Genomic DNA, 18,596 nt, shown 5'->3' with positions numbered 1-18,596 from the left:
GAGGTAGGGTTTTTGGCAAGACCATGTCTCTGACTCTCCTATCTTGATGTGGCCCCATTTATTTTTTGTTGTAGAGGAACTGATCAGCGGCTTCCAATACTTTTTCAGAAGGGATTGTTCCATATGTAGCTGTTGATTTAGTGTGTCCAAGTGAGAAGACAAATATAAGATATTCCTATGCCACCTATTTATTTATTCATTTATTAACTAATTTAAGCTTAATTGATACACAATATCAACTGTCTAACAGGTTCATGATATAGTGATTCATCAACTTTATACATTATGCTGTGCTCACCACAAGCTTAGCTACCATCTGTTCACTACACAACTCTATTAATATATCATTGGCTATATTTCTTTTGATATACCTTTTATCCCCTTGACTTATTCCATAACTGGAAGTCTGTACATCACTCTCCCTTCTCACCTATTTTGCCCATACTCCCAACTTCCTCCCTTCTGGCAACCATCAGCTTGTTCTCTATATTTATAGGTTTGATCCTACCTTTGTTTGTTTGCTCATTTGTGGTGTTTTTGTTTGTTTGTTTTTAGATTCCACATCTGAGTGAAATCATATGGCCTTTCTCAGTATGACATATTTTACTTAGCAGGATACCCTCTAGGTCCATCCATGTTGTTGCAAATGGCACAATCCCATTCTTTTTTATGGCTATGTAATATTCCTCTGTGTGTGTGTGTGTGTGTGTGTCCATTTGTCTACCAATAGATACTTAGATTGCTTCTGAATCTTGTCTATGCCACCATCTTGAACTTTCTCTGATGGTTCTTTTTAATTCGGTGTAAAGACACTGGAAATGTCTTGCCTGGTTGAGGCCTACCAAACTTCAGGACTACATGATTTTTCACTGTATTTTTCATGTCAAATGAAGACCTATTTTTATGAGCTCCCCAAAGGTATACATGTGTGAGATCTGCTTTCTAATAATGTTTTGATATTTTCTAGTTTCCTAATACCTCTCAATTTTCTATCTAGAATGACTAAAAACCAGGATAGAGGGAAGGGAAAAAAATCTTAGTAAACGTTCAGGATAACTTTTCAAATTAGATATTTTCATTTGTATTTTTGAGCATGGAATTTGTAGATCTAGTAAATAAAGCAGCTTTCCAAATATTACCTAATAATTAAGTGGTGATATTAGGTTTTAAAATAGTTTTTTTTTCCCAGTCTAAACCTTTTTTTTCTTTTTCTTCCTTAATAATTCTGCCTATAGATTTTTTTTAATTTCTGCTACTCAATTTTAATCTTATGAACACTGTTTATCCCACTAATTTTTGTTTTTAGATTAATTATTTTCTAGATTACTATTTTTTTGAAATTAAAAAATCCTCTTAATTTTGGGAGGGGGTTTTGTTTTGTTTTGTTTTTATCTTATATAACTTCTAATGGGGAAGATACCACACAGATTTCCTGGTATAAAACAAGCTGGACTCACTTTACTTGTTTGTATCAATAGAGTTAGCTAAGAAAAAAAGTAATTTATTACCCCCTGTAGAAATAGATTAATTAAACCAATTAGTACTAGAACCATTAAATGATAATGAACATTCCCTTCTATTCTTTAATAATATTGCATAGGGGGTTCCTGAATTATCTTTTTCCCCATATTCAATTTAACGTCTAACAACATATCTGAATCTTAAAAGTGTGAATGCTCTTGGAACACCACTGGTCATCTATCTATTGCTTATGTGTCTATTTGTACTCTGGAAGAAATCACTTCTTCATATCATATAGGAGAACTCTGAGTAAGCTAGGATGTATTTCTTTGGTCATAAATATTACAAAAATAATAATAATACTTTATATTTTAGTATATATTTCTTAAACATTAGACTCTTTTATCTTATAATTAAATTTTCTTTGATAAAATAATAGAAGGGCAATGCTGTGTTTAAATGGGTGTTCAGTAATTTGAATCACTATTTGGCAAATAAAACATCCACACAAAGTGATCTAACCAGCAAATAGTATAATAAATATTAGAAGTATAGAAGACCATAATACTTTCTTCCTCCTTCACAGTTGGATTTTCTACTCTAAGCTGTCATAACTATTTATAACTTCACGTTTGCCATTACTGAAGCATGTGTGTCCTTTTTACTTACAGCCCTTCTTAGTAGTCCTTGAGCAGTGGTGTCATTTCTTTTGGGCATGTCAATACCACTGAGCTTCTGAAAAGTCTGATGTTCACAGCCCACGGTGTATATTTGTTATTATTTTTATCTAAACTAGGTTCACATTCAGAGATCAAGCATGTTTTCTGTATGTATATTCCTAAGAAACACCAGTATCCATATACCTGCAGTCAGCCTTTTTTCAATTGATTCCATTTCATTTTCTCTGAAAAATGCCTTAGGAAACTTGACTCTTACTACTTTACTTCATTTGTGAGTTGTTTATACAAATTTATAATGAATGAATCAAATTTATTCTAGTTTCCATAAAAGAAGAAACATGGGTTTCTCAAATTTTCTAGGAAGTTAAACCCTAAAAGTAACAACCACCACACACACACACACACACAAATTAACAATATGCAAATGCTCATTTGAACATGGAAAACATGAATTTGTCTAGTTTGATTTGTGTAGTTACTATTTTGCTGCTAATTTCAAATGGGCTACATTTATTTAATCTATTCTATCAATAGCTTTTAAGAGAGGCACTATAAATCAAAGTTGGCATTGTGCATCTTGATACAAATTGATGTACAAACTTGAAAACAGTATATTTTTTCCTTTGCATTAAGTATGTTATAATAATAAGAGCTAAGCTAGCTCATATGGTGTAATCAATCATATGTTAGTAGTTGGTAATGGTATTTATCTTCTCCCTGCAATCAGTGAATCCAGCTCAGAACAGCCTTTCCATATAAGTATCGTCATTCCCTCAGGGTCCTGAAGCAGATGGCCTGGTACTTTATTTAAGTTTTACAAAAGTTATAAATTCTGATAGAAATATATTCACTGTTTAGAGATGCAAGAAGCATAATACTATAAGCACCATTTATTCTCTGATAATACTGAACCTGACTTCTCCTTTAAATAGTTTAGTTGCTGCAATTGAGCATTGTAATTTAGAAGTTGTTGTTGTTATCATTGTTTAGATTTATAAATTTTATATGTGTAAAGGACATTGTTCATTTTTCCTAGTTTAGTGATTAATTGAACTGCTCACTACCAATCTCTCAAGCAGAAAGTTGCCATTCTGCTGCACTTCCTGCTGGTATATAGCCTACAATTGGTTTTGTTCCATAGTTCAACATCATGCTTGTGTAATTATTTCATATTAGTGTTAAACTTTGTGGAAGCATCAAAGGACCGCCTTCACCAAAGCATGAAGAATATTAACATTCTCAAAAAATACAACAAAAAACATTATCTTTTCAAATGCACTACATAGTATACTGATAATAACATAACTAAAATTTGGTTTATTTGGTCATCTTGAAGTTATTAAAGCATCCCAATTTTTACTCTTAAAATTTCAGTTAACTATCAAAAGAAGATAATTTGGTAAAGTACAGACATTCATTCATTTACTCATTCTTTTTTTTTTTTTAAGCATATTTATTTTTAGAGAGAAGGATAGCATGCAGGCAGGGGAGAAGTAAAGAGAGAGGGAGAGAGAGAATCCCAAGCAGGCTCCATGCTGAAAGCTCAGGGCTGGAACCCATAAATTATGAGATCATGACCTAAGCCGAAATCAGGAGTTGGACATTTAACCAATTGAGCCACCCAGATGCCCCTACTCATTCATTTTTAAATTTGTCAATGTTTAGTGAATATTGACTATGAGTCAGAAACTTTGCTAGATGTTAAGAGATTTTTAAAAATGGGGAAAAAAGAAGGTCCCTTTTCTGAAATAGTTTAATAGTATATAGATTGGCATCTGTTGTAATGGATTTTGAGTCTTGCCTTCCCTGGAATTCATTAATTTAAATCCAAGTTTATACATTACAAAGATTTGAGAGTGATCCAATTCTCCTAAAAGATTTGTTCTGGAGGGGTACCTGGGTGGCTCAGTCGGTTAAGCGTCCAGCTTCGGCTCAGGTCATGATCTCATGGTTCATGGGTTTGAGCCCCGCGTTGGGCTCTGTGCTGAAGGCTAGCTCAGATCCTGGAACCTACTTCAGATTCTGTATCTCCCTCTCTCTTTGACACTCCCCTGCTCACGCTGTCTCTCTCTCTGTCTCTCAGAAATAAATAAAACATTAAAAAATTAAAAAATTAAAGATTTGTTCTGGGAAATGGCTGCTTTTGGATGGAGTCATGTCCCCAACAAGTATTTTAGCTTTTCCTCTTTCTTCTCTCTTATTGTTTACCTTGTATTAAACTATCACAGCAAAGTGAATAAGAATATTTCTTGAATACATTTACTTGAATCTTAGTAATTTTTTTTATTATCTAAGTAAATTATTTGGGGCTGGGGGAAAACTGTATGCCTTGTTCCTAAAGAAGCATAGACAAAATTTAAGTACAACAAAACATATTTTTAAATTTTATTGCAATATTATTATTTCATAAATATACTCATATAAAGAATAGAAAAAGGATAATTTTATTATTCACTTTCTCTGAATTCTTTACAATTCAGAATATTTCTGTATGTCTTTATAGAGAATTAGTATAATTTGGCTCCCCTGGAGGCTTGGGAGAGTGAGTATTTGAACTGGTTCTTCAACATGGATGCTTTTTAAAATCTGATGGCTTAAACATTTTTTAAGTCCAGGGTATTAGAACAATATAGATTCTAACATATTATACAATAGTTTCATAATTTAATATGGAAGTTTACTTTTTTTTTCATTTAAAAGGATCTCTTAATAGATTTAAGTATTCATTTGACTTTCGCTGTTTACATAACATTGTACATGTCACTCTTGAAATGCACCTTTTGAAATGTAGAAGTAAAGTTCTGTAAATATAAAATAGCTACCTAATCAAGTTTTCATATCACTATCACACTATTTTTGAGATCAGGTGTCAAAACTAAAACTGCAAGTGAATTTTTTGAGACAGACTGTTAACTTCATTTAGAATGGCAGATTCTTTCCTCCCAGAAAATTACTTCCCTTTCCCTTCACAAATAATAATAGGCAAAATATATTCAACTTAAATTGACATTTCCTCAGATATAGTTTAGTCACTTAGACACCTGATAACTTCAGCTTTCGAAACCTGTAAAAGGTAATCATCCCTTTTTGGGGGCTTGAAAATATTCCTCTTAAAGACTTTGGCTCCTGATAGATTCCTTTATTATTCCTTATAGAATCGTCAGGCTGTTAAATGCTAGAATAATATATCTTTATAGTTTTAATTCCTATCATTCAGGAATGTTAATCTAAATAATTCCTGTAAGGAGATTTGGATTTCTTGTATAATTACTTTAGAGAGTGTCTTTTGATGACATTTATAAATTTATACCATGAATAAAGAATATTTTGAATGAAGACTTTGGAATTTCTCCAGTTTTTTACCTATAAAGTAAGAATAATAGTATCTGAACCAGAATGTAGTTTTTAGCAGAAAATGAAAGAACAGATAACGTACTTAGTATTTTGTCGAATATCTAGTGGAGAGTTAATGTATGTTTTTATACTATTGTGCTGATTTGTACTTCCTGATGGTTGGAGCAGGTAGAAATGGTGCTGTTTGACAAAATGTTGATAAATCTTAGTATTACTTTAAAAAAAAAGGACCACATATATAACAAAACTTAGTTAATAATATGAGAAAAGTGGTAGGTAGAACCTCTCACTACCTTTTAAATGAATTCCTGTCTGTACGACATGGAATTTAAAAAATGTGAAGATAGTGAATAGCAATATTAATTAATTTTAAAAAATTCTAGTTAAATTTCAGGCTAAAAATAGAGTTGATAAGACACTGCTTAATTCTGCTTTGTGAGTAGATGATAGATAATTAAAGCTGACCTGCTTTCTGCCAGATAGTGTTTCTGATGGGTAGTGAAATTACGTAAACTAAAGGAAAAAAGATGGGATCTTAAATGAGAAAAAAATCATTTTTCATGGTACAGTAACGATTAAATGACCAGAAATCCAGTATATTATGCTGGATACAGCTGATGGCAGGTGTGATTTTATTTTCAGAAAATCTATATTTTGTAAAGATCAAAAATAAAGAATGAGTTTTCAAGCTAATATATGCTTTAAGAATAGCATGTAATTAATCTAGAAATGGAAAAAGACAATTTAAACCTGTAAATAGTATTTTTATTTTTCATTATTCTGTAATAATTCTTTGAATCCAAACTGAGAAGTGCTCACTGCAGTCCAGTATTTATCTTTTGTCAAGTGGACACTGTGAAGCACAAACTGCTTTAGTAAAGACTGTCTTAAAACTAAAAATTATTCTGATCACTTGTATTCTGACTAAATCTAGTTAGAACAGATGTTATATTATAAAAATATTATTTCATGTTTATTACTTCTACATCCATGATTGAACCAAGTCTTAAAATTTAAGTCTGGAGTTAGGAAATGGGGGGAGAAGATAATGGAAAATATGTCCTTCAAGTTTAGCAAATACTCATATGTAAAATAACATCAATTTGGAAAAAGAACATTGGGTATTTTTATTTTCATTTACCTATCCTGGTTCACATTGTATTAATACAAAATGTTTCATTTTTTGGAACAGTTTGTTTAATCTGTTCTTTACAGAAATGTACGAGTTAACACCAGTACTTCTAAGAAATAATTAGGGAACATTTTTTTTAATGTCCCCTCTCTCTAATTGCCCCATTTTTCATTGCTTGGAACAATATATATTATGCCTACATTGCAACTCATTTCTGGGTACTCAAAATACCTTGAAATCCACTAATTTTATGACCTTTTTCAATGTTTAAATAAATATTTTTCTGAAGTGTTCAATACAATATATTACAAAATTCCTAAATAAGTATATTTAATCAATTTCTTCATTTAAAATTATTTAAGCATTAATGTATATAATTTAAAGCACAAACAACACCTTCAAATGAGTTGATCATTTTAATGAATATGTATTGCTGTTTTCATCTGGATGTGTACTAAGCACTTAGCAAATGCATTACTGTAATGAATTTCTTAGTGTTTACAGATAACAGTGCTTTAATAGTTTTGTGTTTCTGTTACTGTATTATAGCATTTCTAATCCTTCCATTTCTTATCTTATCTTACAGGAAATAAATGATGTGGATGTTCAGGAACTTGTAAGAAGGTCAATTGGAAGGTTAACAATCATTCGGCAGACATTTCCAGTCCCCCAGAATATAAGTCAGCGATGTTTCCGTGGCAACCATCGAATATCTTCAACGTTGTGTGATCCAAAGGATCCATTTGCTCAGAATATGGAGGTATATTCTAAGTATTTCTCTCAAGGTGCTTTGTTTGCCAGTCGTAGAGAGAGCTCTCTGAGTTGTATTAGATTTAGAATTACACATGTTAACATTTTCCTATCTATTCTTTTCCTTTGGAAATTTACTAAGTCTGATGCAAGGGTACAAAGAATTTGTGTCTTTAATCTTTTTGACCTCATCATAGCAAAATATCTACTTGTTTTAAAAAATTAAATACATAAAAGTTATTTCCTTCTCCGCAAGTAGATCCATGACATTCACCATGTTAGAATTTGTGAGTGATATACCTTAATGCCAGATTCCAAATTATTAAGCTAATAAATTTGCTTGTTTTTTTTTTTCTGGTAAAACAAGGGCATAGAAATGTATTTTTCAAAGAATACTCTCTAGTTTCAAGACATTCACCAAAAAACTGTTTAGAAATGCAAAAGAGTCTGTAGTGCTATATAGTCCTGTCCAAACCAGAAAGGATATGGCTGAAACCTTTGCTATTCCGAATATAACAAAGAATTTGAGGGTAAATAAATAAAAACTCTGAGCAACAAAATAGAGAACATCAAGTCCCTGCAGTTTACTCATAAGGATGTCCCTTAACTACTCACCCAGAGTCCATCGTCTTTTTCTTAAGGAAAATGCTATCAGATTTTGTTTTATTTAGTTTTATTTCCTTTGCACTGGAAATCTTAATATGTCCATTTGAACAGGGTGTAAAAAAAAAAAAGCAGACACATCGACAATAGTAGGAAGCCATAAGGAGTACTTTCTAGCAAGGCAAGAAACAGGAAAAATAAATTGATAAGATATGCTAATTCAAATATCCTATCAATGTAGACTTGTCTTATAAAAACAACTCTGTGTCATAAAACAGTTCCGAAGGGTATAATTGTAGTATACTGCTAGAGTAACAACATGTAAACAATAACTCTGAGACATGAACAAAAATTAAAGTAATGGTCAATTTCAGAAGTCAGAAAAATATATGTTTTAGTAAACTATTCCTTCACCATGTTTACTATCAAAAATGTTTTAGTGCTTAGAGATACTCAGTTTGAACATTTTAGAAATATGACTCTATGAGAACTAGTTCATCCCAACACTACTAGATAAATAAGGTGATTTTGTAAAATGACCCTGTCTTTTAAAAGCCATCTCCATACTTTTTCTATCTTTGGTCATCTTTGGATTTTCTTTTTTAGATGAATTACTATTGATACAATCATTTCTTCATGCTTAACAGTCAGCCACTCTAGGGGCGCCTGGGTGGCTTAGTCGGTTAAGCGTCCGACTTTCGCTTAGGTCATGATCTCGCGGTTCGTGGGTTCGAGCCCCGCGTCGGGCTCTGTGCTGACTGCCAGCTCAGAGCCTGGAGCCTGTTTCAGTCTGTGACTCCCTCTCTCTCTCTCTGACCCTCTCCTGCTCACGCTGTCTCTCTCTCTCCTAGAAATAAATAAAAACATTAAAAAAAAAAAAAAAAGTCAGCCACTCTAAGGAGCAGCTATATTTACAAGGTAGCTAGCTCCAGGAGCATTGCCCACAGAACTCTGTGTTCCCAACTAAGCTTTAGGCTTTTTTAGAATAGGTCTCCTCCAGGACCTGGTATCATAAAATCCCATTAAGGGCACACCTATCTTTATTTCCTCCATCATGCCTACCACACTGCTTTGCTTCTTCATGAATATTTGTGGATTTGAATGTAATTAAGGAGATGGCAGTGGTTAAACTAAGCCACTCTAAAGCCTAAACAAAACATGTTTAACTTTTATTGCCGGCCTTACAGATATGCTTATAATGACTAATCTTTTCATACTACTTGGTCATGACTATGACTGATATGAAAATGATAGAATCCTAAATGGAAAAAAAAAACATAGAATTTTGATTAAGACATTTTGAAATATTAAAGGCTTCCCCTGTCAAAGGAAATGGCAGGAAATGTACAAATGGGAAAAGTAGAAAGTAATGCTACAGTATTTTTTTTTTCAAAATTTTATTTAAACTCTGATTAGTTAACATATAGTGTAATATTGGTTTTGGGAGCTTAATTTGGCGACTCATCACTTACATGTACTCAAAAGTACCCAGTGCTCATCATAACAAGTGAGTGTCTTAGTGCCCATCCCCCATCCCACTACCCACTTCTAGCCCATCCCCACCCTCTTCCCTCCATCAATGCTCACTTTGTTCACTATTGTGAAACATCTTTTATGTTTCTTTCCCTCTCTCTCGCTACTTCCTCCCCTTTCCATATGTTTATTTGTTTTGTTTCTTAAATTCCACATATGAGTGAAATAATACGGTATTTGTCTTTCTCTGACTGACTTCACTTAGGATAGTACATCCTAGTTCCATCCACATCATTGCAAATGACAAGATTTCATTCTTTTTGATGGCTGAATAGTATTCTATTGAATATATATACACCAAATCATCTCTATCCAGTCATCAGTCGATGAACACTGAGGCCTATCTGTAGTTTGGCTATTGTTGATAATGCTGCTATAAACATGAGATTCCGTGTACCCCCCTTTGAGTCAGCAATTTTGTATCCTTTTGAGTAAATACATAGTAATGCAATTGCTGGGTCATAGGATATTTCTATTTTTATTGTTTTGAGGAAATTCCAAACTGTTTTCCAGGGTGTCTACACCAGTTTGCATTCCCACCAGCGGACTACACAGTATTTTAAAGCACATTCACCTAAAAGCACAATCTGCCTGATTCAATCAATGGGTTTCTTGAAATCAGAGAGTGAATATTTTATTTGTTTATTTATTTATTCATCTTCATACCCTCAGACAGATATGATGAATTAGGGATGTACAGGAAACACCACGCCTCTTATTCCCACCTTCGTCTTACTCCTGTCAAGCCCACAGATGGAAGAAAATAAGAAAATTACTTATTTGACAGAATAGCTAATGTATAAAAGAAAAAATTGACAGAATCTTTTATATGTGAAAATTTATATAATTAAGAATCTAAATGTAGGGCTGTTGAATTTAAGATGTTCCAGTAAAAGCAGAGCATTTGATATACAGGCTCACCTTGGTGAAAATTTTATCTAACTGAAGTTAAAGGAAACAACAAAAATTATTTATATGCATTAAAAATTTGGGAATAGGAGTTTCCTTCAGAGAAGTAACCCTCTCAACTTGGAGCTCAAAAAATAATTGCAGGTAAATATGACCACAGACAGATTTTTATCTTATCAACTGGGTACTATTAAAAATAGTAAAATAAAGGTATGAAAATATGACTCAAGTGAGCTATAAAAATAGAGGCCCACCTGTAAAATAGAAACCCAAACTATAAAATCACAATAATCAGTATAACAGGGGAAAGGAGTACAGTGGCCTGTGTAGAGATCTTTGGGCTGTTACTTAATTTAATGTACATAGAAAGAGAAGGTTCAGAAAGAACAAAATCCAAGTTTTCCAAATGTTTAAATTAGTGCCAGCAAGACTAAAATGTAGGATGAATTGAAGTTGCAAAATAAATGTTTAAGGAAACGTTTAGCTCTAGAAACAAAGTTTTTAGCAATCTGTGAAGCAAGAAGAAAGTGAGCCATTCACTGCTTGGTGAAACTGATGTTATCTTGGCTGCTAATGGAAAGAAAATAGGAAAGTTCAAAGTTTTTTTTTTGCTTCTGTCATCTCCATCTAATAAAAATTGTCTTCAAATTAGAAAATTTGAATGAAAGTTGTTGTTTTTTGTTTTGTTTTTTGTGTTTTTCCTAAAGTAAGGTTTAGAAAGAGCAGGGATGGTAAGAATATACCTTCCTGTTTTAAAACAAAGCTTAACTAATATTTTTTTTTAGAATAGTAAAGAAAGTGATAAATACAATCACAATATTATAATTCAGATATACTAGAAAAATACTTGATTAGAAGAGCCAAGTACATGACACTGGTATATTCTTCCAAATTTTGAAAAGAAGGAAAAAGGATTCTGACAGAGTGTAGTATACTAAAAGTTGATATTTGGATAAACTGTAAGATGTATTATAAAGTGTATTATTTGGGGTACTTCATATGTGACCACTTAAGAACAAGCACTCCCAAGCCAAATCTTGTTTACTAATCTTGTAGATTGAGAGAATTTTATAAATCTATTTATTCTATGTTGATTTTATGTTGTGTTTGACAGTTTTTAAGGAAAATTTTTGGAAAACATTAAATTCTTATAGGAAAGTGTTAAAAAGTCTAGATAGAGTGATGTCACTCAAAGATTTTCAATAAAGTACTCCTAAGAATAGAAGATAGTAGTAAACACTCTGTTTTAAGATTTTTTCATAAAGAAATTCAAAAAATTCAAAATATGTGAAAGTTTCATTATTATTCTTAAACATTATAGCTTATGGGTTTATTTAAAATTAAAAGTAATTTTTCAGATGATTTACTACTTATTTTTTGATTCTCCAAATCTTTTAGCAATTTTGATATGCCTAGATCATGGCTCAGATATATTTTGTAGCTTTGAGTACTTCTGATATCCATAATTTCTTTTACCTTCAATTTAGGAAGTATGGAACTAGAAGAACATTAAACCATATTGATAAACATTCTACCTTATTGTCATCTGAAAGTACTGTTCTTGGACTTATATTTTCAAATGTTTACCATTACACACATAAAAATAAATAAAGTATGCCTATCGCTTTGTAAATTACATAAAACTAGGAGAGAAACCTTATTCTGGGCTATCTAATCAAGATCGAAATTACTAATACTCACCAAATAATAAATCTAAAAGTTGAAATTTCAAAGAGCCTAAAGTATAGGCTCAAACTCATTACACTAATTCTAGATGGATGAGACCTGGTTTGACAGTTTTTTTTTTTTTTTTTTTTTGTTATTGAGATGAAGGCAAATTTTGTTTGAACAAAGCACAAGTCATATTTGCTCTAAACCATTTCAATGTAATCTTGGTCTCCATGTCAGAGCATGTTGCTATGATCATGAGAGATAACCCCTTGTACTATTCTGTCCTAGTCAGAACATATCTGCAATAATGTCTTGGTTATGAGTTCTAAACTCTGAACAGAAACATAAAAGAATAATAGAAAGAAAGAATAAAAATGCTGAGATGATGGACAGCCTAGGAATTATATGAAATGATGAACAATGGAAGGAAATAGAATGTTTCTGGGCAAGTGATGGATGTTATCAAATATCAGAAGGTTGTCATATAGAAAAGGTGGATACTGAGGGCTCAGTTAAGTCAGAAAACAAATATAATGACAGTAAGAGAAATAATTGGTCAGCTGGTGGGAAAATGGAGTTTAAGATATTAGAGGAGATATGTGTTTGTGTCCAGTAAGTAATCATTGGTGTTGATTGTAGACAGAGTAGAAGTCAAATTCATCTCTGTAGAAATTGCAGTGACTTTTTTTTTTTTTTTTTTTAAATGCTGGGAGATAGTTTGGAATCACTGTGAGAGAGGAGTCAAAGACCTCATGAATACAGAGTGGTCAAGAGACTGGTAGGTGATAGCAGAAAAGGACCCTAAAGTATAGTATAGAAAAGAGCATGAACCTTAAAACAGAACAGGTGCTTTCCTGAGAGAGAAGTCATACAAGGGGTAATTGAAAGCTCATAGAATGTCACTATCTCCTTTCGAACCCACATTTTGGAAGGTGGGCAAATGAATAGAGGCAGTTTTTCTTGAAAGCACCTGTTGTATATATCAGGTTCAAAGCACTCGTCTTTAGGAACAGTGCAGATGCTCAAGGCACATGCCTCAAAACTCACAAAAGAGACTGTGCCACGGCAATGTCAAGATTTGGATGGGACCCAACTTGCCAGGTTTCTCACATCTTGACTTCTGTCAAACATGCCTGATGTTAAACCTGCCTCTCTTTTCTTCATCTTCTTTTATTTGACAACTATTTATTAGAAACCAAATATGTGCTAGGCTCTAGGAAAGAAAAGTACAAAGGGGGAAAATTTGTACTTGATGAACCCCTATCCCAAAGGAACTCATATTCAAGTGGGAAAACCAGATTAAGAAATCTTAGAATTATGATATGTTGCAGTACAGGCATGAGCATGCTATGGGCGACAAAGAAGACTTCCCAGTTAGCCTAGAAACGGGTAGAGTCCTGAGAAGCTGTCAGGGTAGGATTCATCTAACTTCTGACCTGTTAACTGAATATTAGATATTAACTAGTTTGAGAAAGGTAACAAGACATCAAAAAGTATTATTCTAACAATTTTGTATACACACTTAAAGCAATCAGTCAGAGGGAGAAGCCGAATAAAGCTAGAGAGATAAGAGCAAGCAAGATTGAGGCAGCAAGGCAAAGGAAGGTTAAAAGCAGCCAGATGATTGCAAATTATTGAGAAATTGTCAAAAAAATTTCCTTTTGCGTCCTCACAGTATAGTTCAGACTGAATTCTGATTCATCAACTACTTTTATCTTCAAGTCTTCATTCATTGCAGGTTTCAGCCAACCCCCTAGTCTCTCTAGTAATTATTGCGCAGGGTAGGAGCAGGGAGATGAAGGTGAGAATAGCCTGCCTTAATATTTCCTTATAAAGAACGGGGGCACCATCCAGGTGTCCGACTTTGGCTCAGGTCATGATCTCTCGCTTTGTGAGTCCGAGCCCTGTGTTGGGTCCTGTGCTGACAGCTCAGAGCCTGGAGCCTATTTTGGATTCTGTGTCTCACTCTCTCTCTCTACCCCTCCCCTGCTCACACTCTGTCTCTCAAAAATAAATAAAAGTTAAGAAAATTAAAATTATACTTCCCTATGAAGAACAAATTGGTATTTCACATAGTACATGAGAGTATGCAATGTCTCTTTTAAGAAAGGCCTGCCTTCCATTAGTATTATACAAATAAAATGATGTTTAATAAACACAAGTGATGTTTAATAAACACCTAGTGATGAAAGAAAACTCACAAGGCACTGTTTGGAAATGCTTATTAACAGTCTTTTTTAGCATTAAACTGTCATACCAGTAGTTGAAATTTAGTGCCATTTTGTGATGTGGGCAATTTCATAAGATTCCTTCATTATTACTTATAAGCAAAGGGCGATCAACATATTGTCTCTTTTGTTTTCAGGTAAGAAAACTGTGATAATAAGACACTTTTAAAAAGCTGAAGAAATTTGAATACTTTAAGATGGATTTAACTATCATAACTTCATTGATTGCTCATTTTTTTTTACTTTATGTTGCATTTTGCTTTCAGAAAAATAATAAGAAAACATCTAATATCTTCTATTGACTTTGGATATTTCTCAATGTTTATGTTTTCTAAATAAGTTCTAATTTCTTTGAAAAATAAACACTTCTGTAAATGACAGCACAGATATTAGTTCTGTCAAGATCAAGTGTAAGAAAGCAACAGATCATACCAAAAATTTTCATGATTTTTTTTGCAGTTTATGTAGAAGGAAGATAATAACATGATTGCCTTAAGAAGAAAGCATTAATATAAATACATATTCACAGTTATTTATATTTATTTATATGGTTATTTATTCATAATGGTATCTGTCATGTTAATGAATTAGAATGCATGTGTAGACCCAGATAATTTTGTGTAGGTCCTTGAGAATCGTAATTTTATCAATGGCCATGTGTTTTCTCATATATTTCATTACCAAATCCCCATAGACACACACATATATACACACATGGCCGCTTCCTTTTTTTTTTTAGCACCTATGACACTTATTTTATGTGTAAGATCGAGTTGATATTTCTCCATCTGAATAATCAGAATGCAAAAACTTGACATATTCAGAAAATGTATTATTCAGTTTGCCCTTCCATTCTGAAGCCCTTAGATCCTTACCTCTTCAGAAAGAAATAAGGGCCAGTGATTTTCTAAGGTCTGACATTAACAGCCTTGCCTCTGTCGAAACTTTTCTTTTTTTTATCTTCTCTTTCACACCTAAATAAGCTGAAAAAGCAATTGAGGCATACAATCAGACAAGACTTCATTGTCAACGGCAAAATTGCCCAGGAAATGAAAAAGGAAACCTTTTGCTTAATAAATAACCCAGTAAACCAGTCATCTATGACATGAACGGAAGCAGCTGAGCTGATGATTTTCTCCTAATTCTTGATGGTTGGCATCAATGATTCTAATGATCGCTGTCTAATGTCTTTTCAGATTTCAAATCTTTACATATATGATACGGTGCTCCTGCTTGCTAATGCTTTTCATAAGAAACTGGAAGACCGAAAATGGCACAGCATGGCAAGTTTGTCTTGTATCAGAAAGAACTCTAAGCCCTGGCAGGGAGGGCGTTCCATGCTGGAGACCATCAAAAAGGTAACTTTGACTAACATTTCACTCTCCTTAATTTTCAGGGAAAGGGATACAATAAATCATTTTTGAGGGCATATGTTTCAAAAGGATATCTTTCATCACCAAGATTGCCAGTTTAAAGCACAAAACAGTGTAATAGATGAGTGAAATATTAAAAAAAAAAAAAAAAAAACCAAGGTCAGAAACTCACATACATGATAAAACAAGGAGCCCTTACCTATTTGTAAGGGAACTTTATGTGAGTATAAAGTCAGTGGTTGAAATTGTTCGAATTCCATTTGTTATACCATTAAGATTAGAAATACTCAAATTATTTTGGTGTCTGTGGCAAATACAAATACTTGTTTTTTTTTTTTTATTATCTTTAAAATACACCATCAGGGGTGCTTGGGTGGCTCAGTCAGTTAAACCTCTGACTTCGGCTCAAGTCATAATCTCTGGTTTGTGAGTTCAAGCCCCACGTAGGGCTCTGTGCTGATAGCTTGGAGCCTGGAGCATGCTTTGGATTCTGTGTCTCCCTCTCTCTCTAACCCTCTCCCCTTTCTTTCTCTCTCTCTCTCTCTCTCTCTCTCTCTCTCAAAGAAATAAATAAATATTCAAAAAATTTTAAATACACCATCCACTGAGAAAAATAAACACAAGACTTCACTGTTTTTCAATTATATGATATACGGTAAGAAGTTAGAAGCACTGAACTTTAATTTATCTTATAATGAAGATATAATTCATAAGCAGTAATATTTTGCAGTATTTACAAACTATTTTATATATCTGGTATGTTCTACCTCCCCACTGTCAATGTGGTGTTTAGCCTGGCTGTGACCCGCTCTGGCTGAGTACCTGCTCTGTTCCCAGGAGGCACTTTATGCTGTTTAGCTTCTCTCAATGGTTTGAGCATTCTGCAGTATATTAGCCTCTTTGTCATGTCATCCTTGCTGGCATTTTCTGTTTTTCTCACACAGCTTCTTGGATTTAAAATGAAATGATTAATAAAACAAGCAAATGCCTCCTGTACCCTTTACACAAAGAAGACAGACATTTGGAAGTTTATGTTCTTTATTTTACCCATCCTTTTTCTCTCTGCACGTGTTTGCCTTCTTCTCGTGAAACAAAAAGAGAAATAGCTAGTTGAGGGAACGGTGAATGCATTTAGAAAAGCCAGGGGAAAATCTAGACATGTATCATTAGAAGTGAGTGGAAGAAAGAGATGTTACAAATGGAGATTAGCCTGGATCTTTCTCTTGGTATGTTTCCTCTTTGTAAAAGAATCGCTTTAATGAGGATTTAGGCGCTTATCAGCAGAAGTGCTTGAGAATCAAATGCATTGAATATACTGGCAGAGTAAGATAGTTCAAATAAAAAATGAATAAGTCAAATCTAAACTCAAGGTGTTGCCAAGATCTCCCTATCTATGTAGAGATTTGGCAGGTATGAATCCAAGGGAAGTTGTTGAACATGATTATGATCCTGCCAATTTATTAGTTCAGGCTTTGGCTAGGATGCAGAGACCTGAATATATTCATTCTTCTGAAGCTTTCTCACAAAGATAGAATAATAGTTTGGGAGGTTGTTTAGGAAATACTTATTTAGTGAAAGTGTTAGTGGGAAGGAAAGAGAGACAGCATAATATGTAGGTAGTTCTCATGGAACAATACCATATATGAAATGTTGCTGTTGGAAAATATATAATCAAAAGAGTAATAAAATAATTATGACTTTATTGAGGAGAATATTTATATGTTTGTCCTGGTGAGCTTTCTGCCCAGTGGTGCTTTTCAGAGAAATATATTCATTCTGTGTATTTGGAGACTAAGTTTAATGATATATATCATTGCAAATACTTAGTTTCATTATTTTTTAAGTAAACTCTATTCCCAATGTGGGGCTTAAACTCATGACCCGAAAGCAAAAGTCACATGTTCAGTTTCATTAGTTTTTGTTTCACATTTCAAATTGGCTTTAAAAAAAAAAAATGGGGTCATATTACTTTGACTGGTATGAGTGTTCTGGTCATTCCATTCAGATGTCACACATGAAAAAAACCAAAAACATTGAGAGAAAGATTACTACTCATACAGGAACTCCCAGAAGAGCAGAGTGGGCTCAAGAACTTCCAGGCTGGCTTGGGCCAAGCAGCAGGAGTGGGCTGGGCCCAGGTAGTAGCTAGGAGGTGAGACTGGGGAAAGTTCCCATTTACTTGGGCTAGAGATGTTCAAGGCTTAAATTTCCAACTGGTATCAGAGAAGGAGGTGCAAGATGAGCTTTGTTGATCAGCCTGTCCAAATGCGGAGTCATAGGGGAAGGGAGACCAAAGCTTGGAAAGAAATCAGCAGCCAAACATCACAAATGAGGTCAGGCTCCTTATTACAGTGGGAATATTCTAGTAATAAAAATTTTAATTACATTCAAATAACCCCTGCATGTCGCTATTAAGGGCATGCAGTATATACTTTACAAAGCCCCTGTGCTATTGCAAGGAGACAAAGAAGTGAAAGACTGAAGGTCTGTCCCTTAATTTATATATTTTCTAAGGGGGTGAGAGAAAAGAGATAAAAAGCAATGTAGTTGACATAAGTACTGTAAATGTCTAGAACATTTATACACGGGGAGGTAGTGGTTTCCAGTATACTATTGTATTGAAGCTTTACAATTTATTTTATAAAGTGGTAGGATAGGTACTTTCACATTTCTCTTCTTTAAAAAAAAATACAGGTCAATTCTCAAATGTTTGTTTCTTCCGGATATTATCAGTGATCTTTAAGCAATTGTTATTTATATTAATTTTATAGATTATTTTTGAGAAAATGATATTTTTGTAAAATATTGAGTCTAACTATAAATGGACATGGTATCTTTCCATATAACCATCTTTTATAGCCCCTCAATAAGAATTTACAATGTCCTTCATACATATTTTCAT

General features: G+C 33.3%; 1 protein-coding gene across 1 annotated transcript in view; it reads left to right on the top strand.

The window, feature by feature from the left end:
- The window catches only part of LOC120245495 (glutamate receptor ionotropic, delta-2-like), a gene marked incomplete at its 3' end in the record, with an annotated part of 915,851 nt that overhangs the window by 882,581 nt on the left and 14,674 nt on the right, over positions 1–18,596 (top strand). Inside the window, exons 6-7 of the mRNA XM_039252574.1 lie at positions 7,214–7,387; positions 15,518–15,679. Of these exons, the coding sequence (XP_039108505.1) occupies positions 7,214–7,387; positions 15,518–15,679 (336 nt within the window). The remainder of the gene's footprint in view (positions 1–7,213; positions 7,388–15,517; positions 15,680–18,596) is intronic.

This window comes from Hyaena hyaena, unplaced genomic scaffold (assembly GCF_003009895.1).
Source record: "Hyaena hyaena isolate Hyena2069 unplaced genomic scaffold, ASM300989v1 scaffold_419, whole genome shotgun sequence".
Lineage (NCBI taxonomy): Eukaryota > Metazoa > Chordata > Mammalia > Carnivora > Hyaenidae > Hyaena > Hyaena hyaena.
The sequence above is the reverse complement of the archived record's forward strand: the minus strand, read 5'-3'. Positions and strand labels throughout refer to the sequence as shown.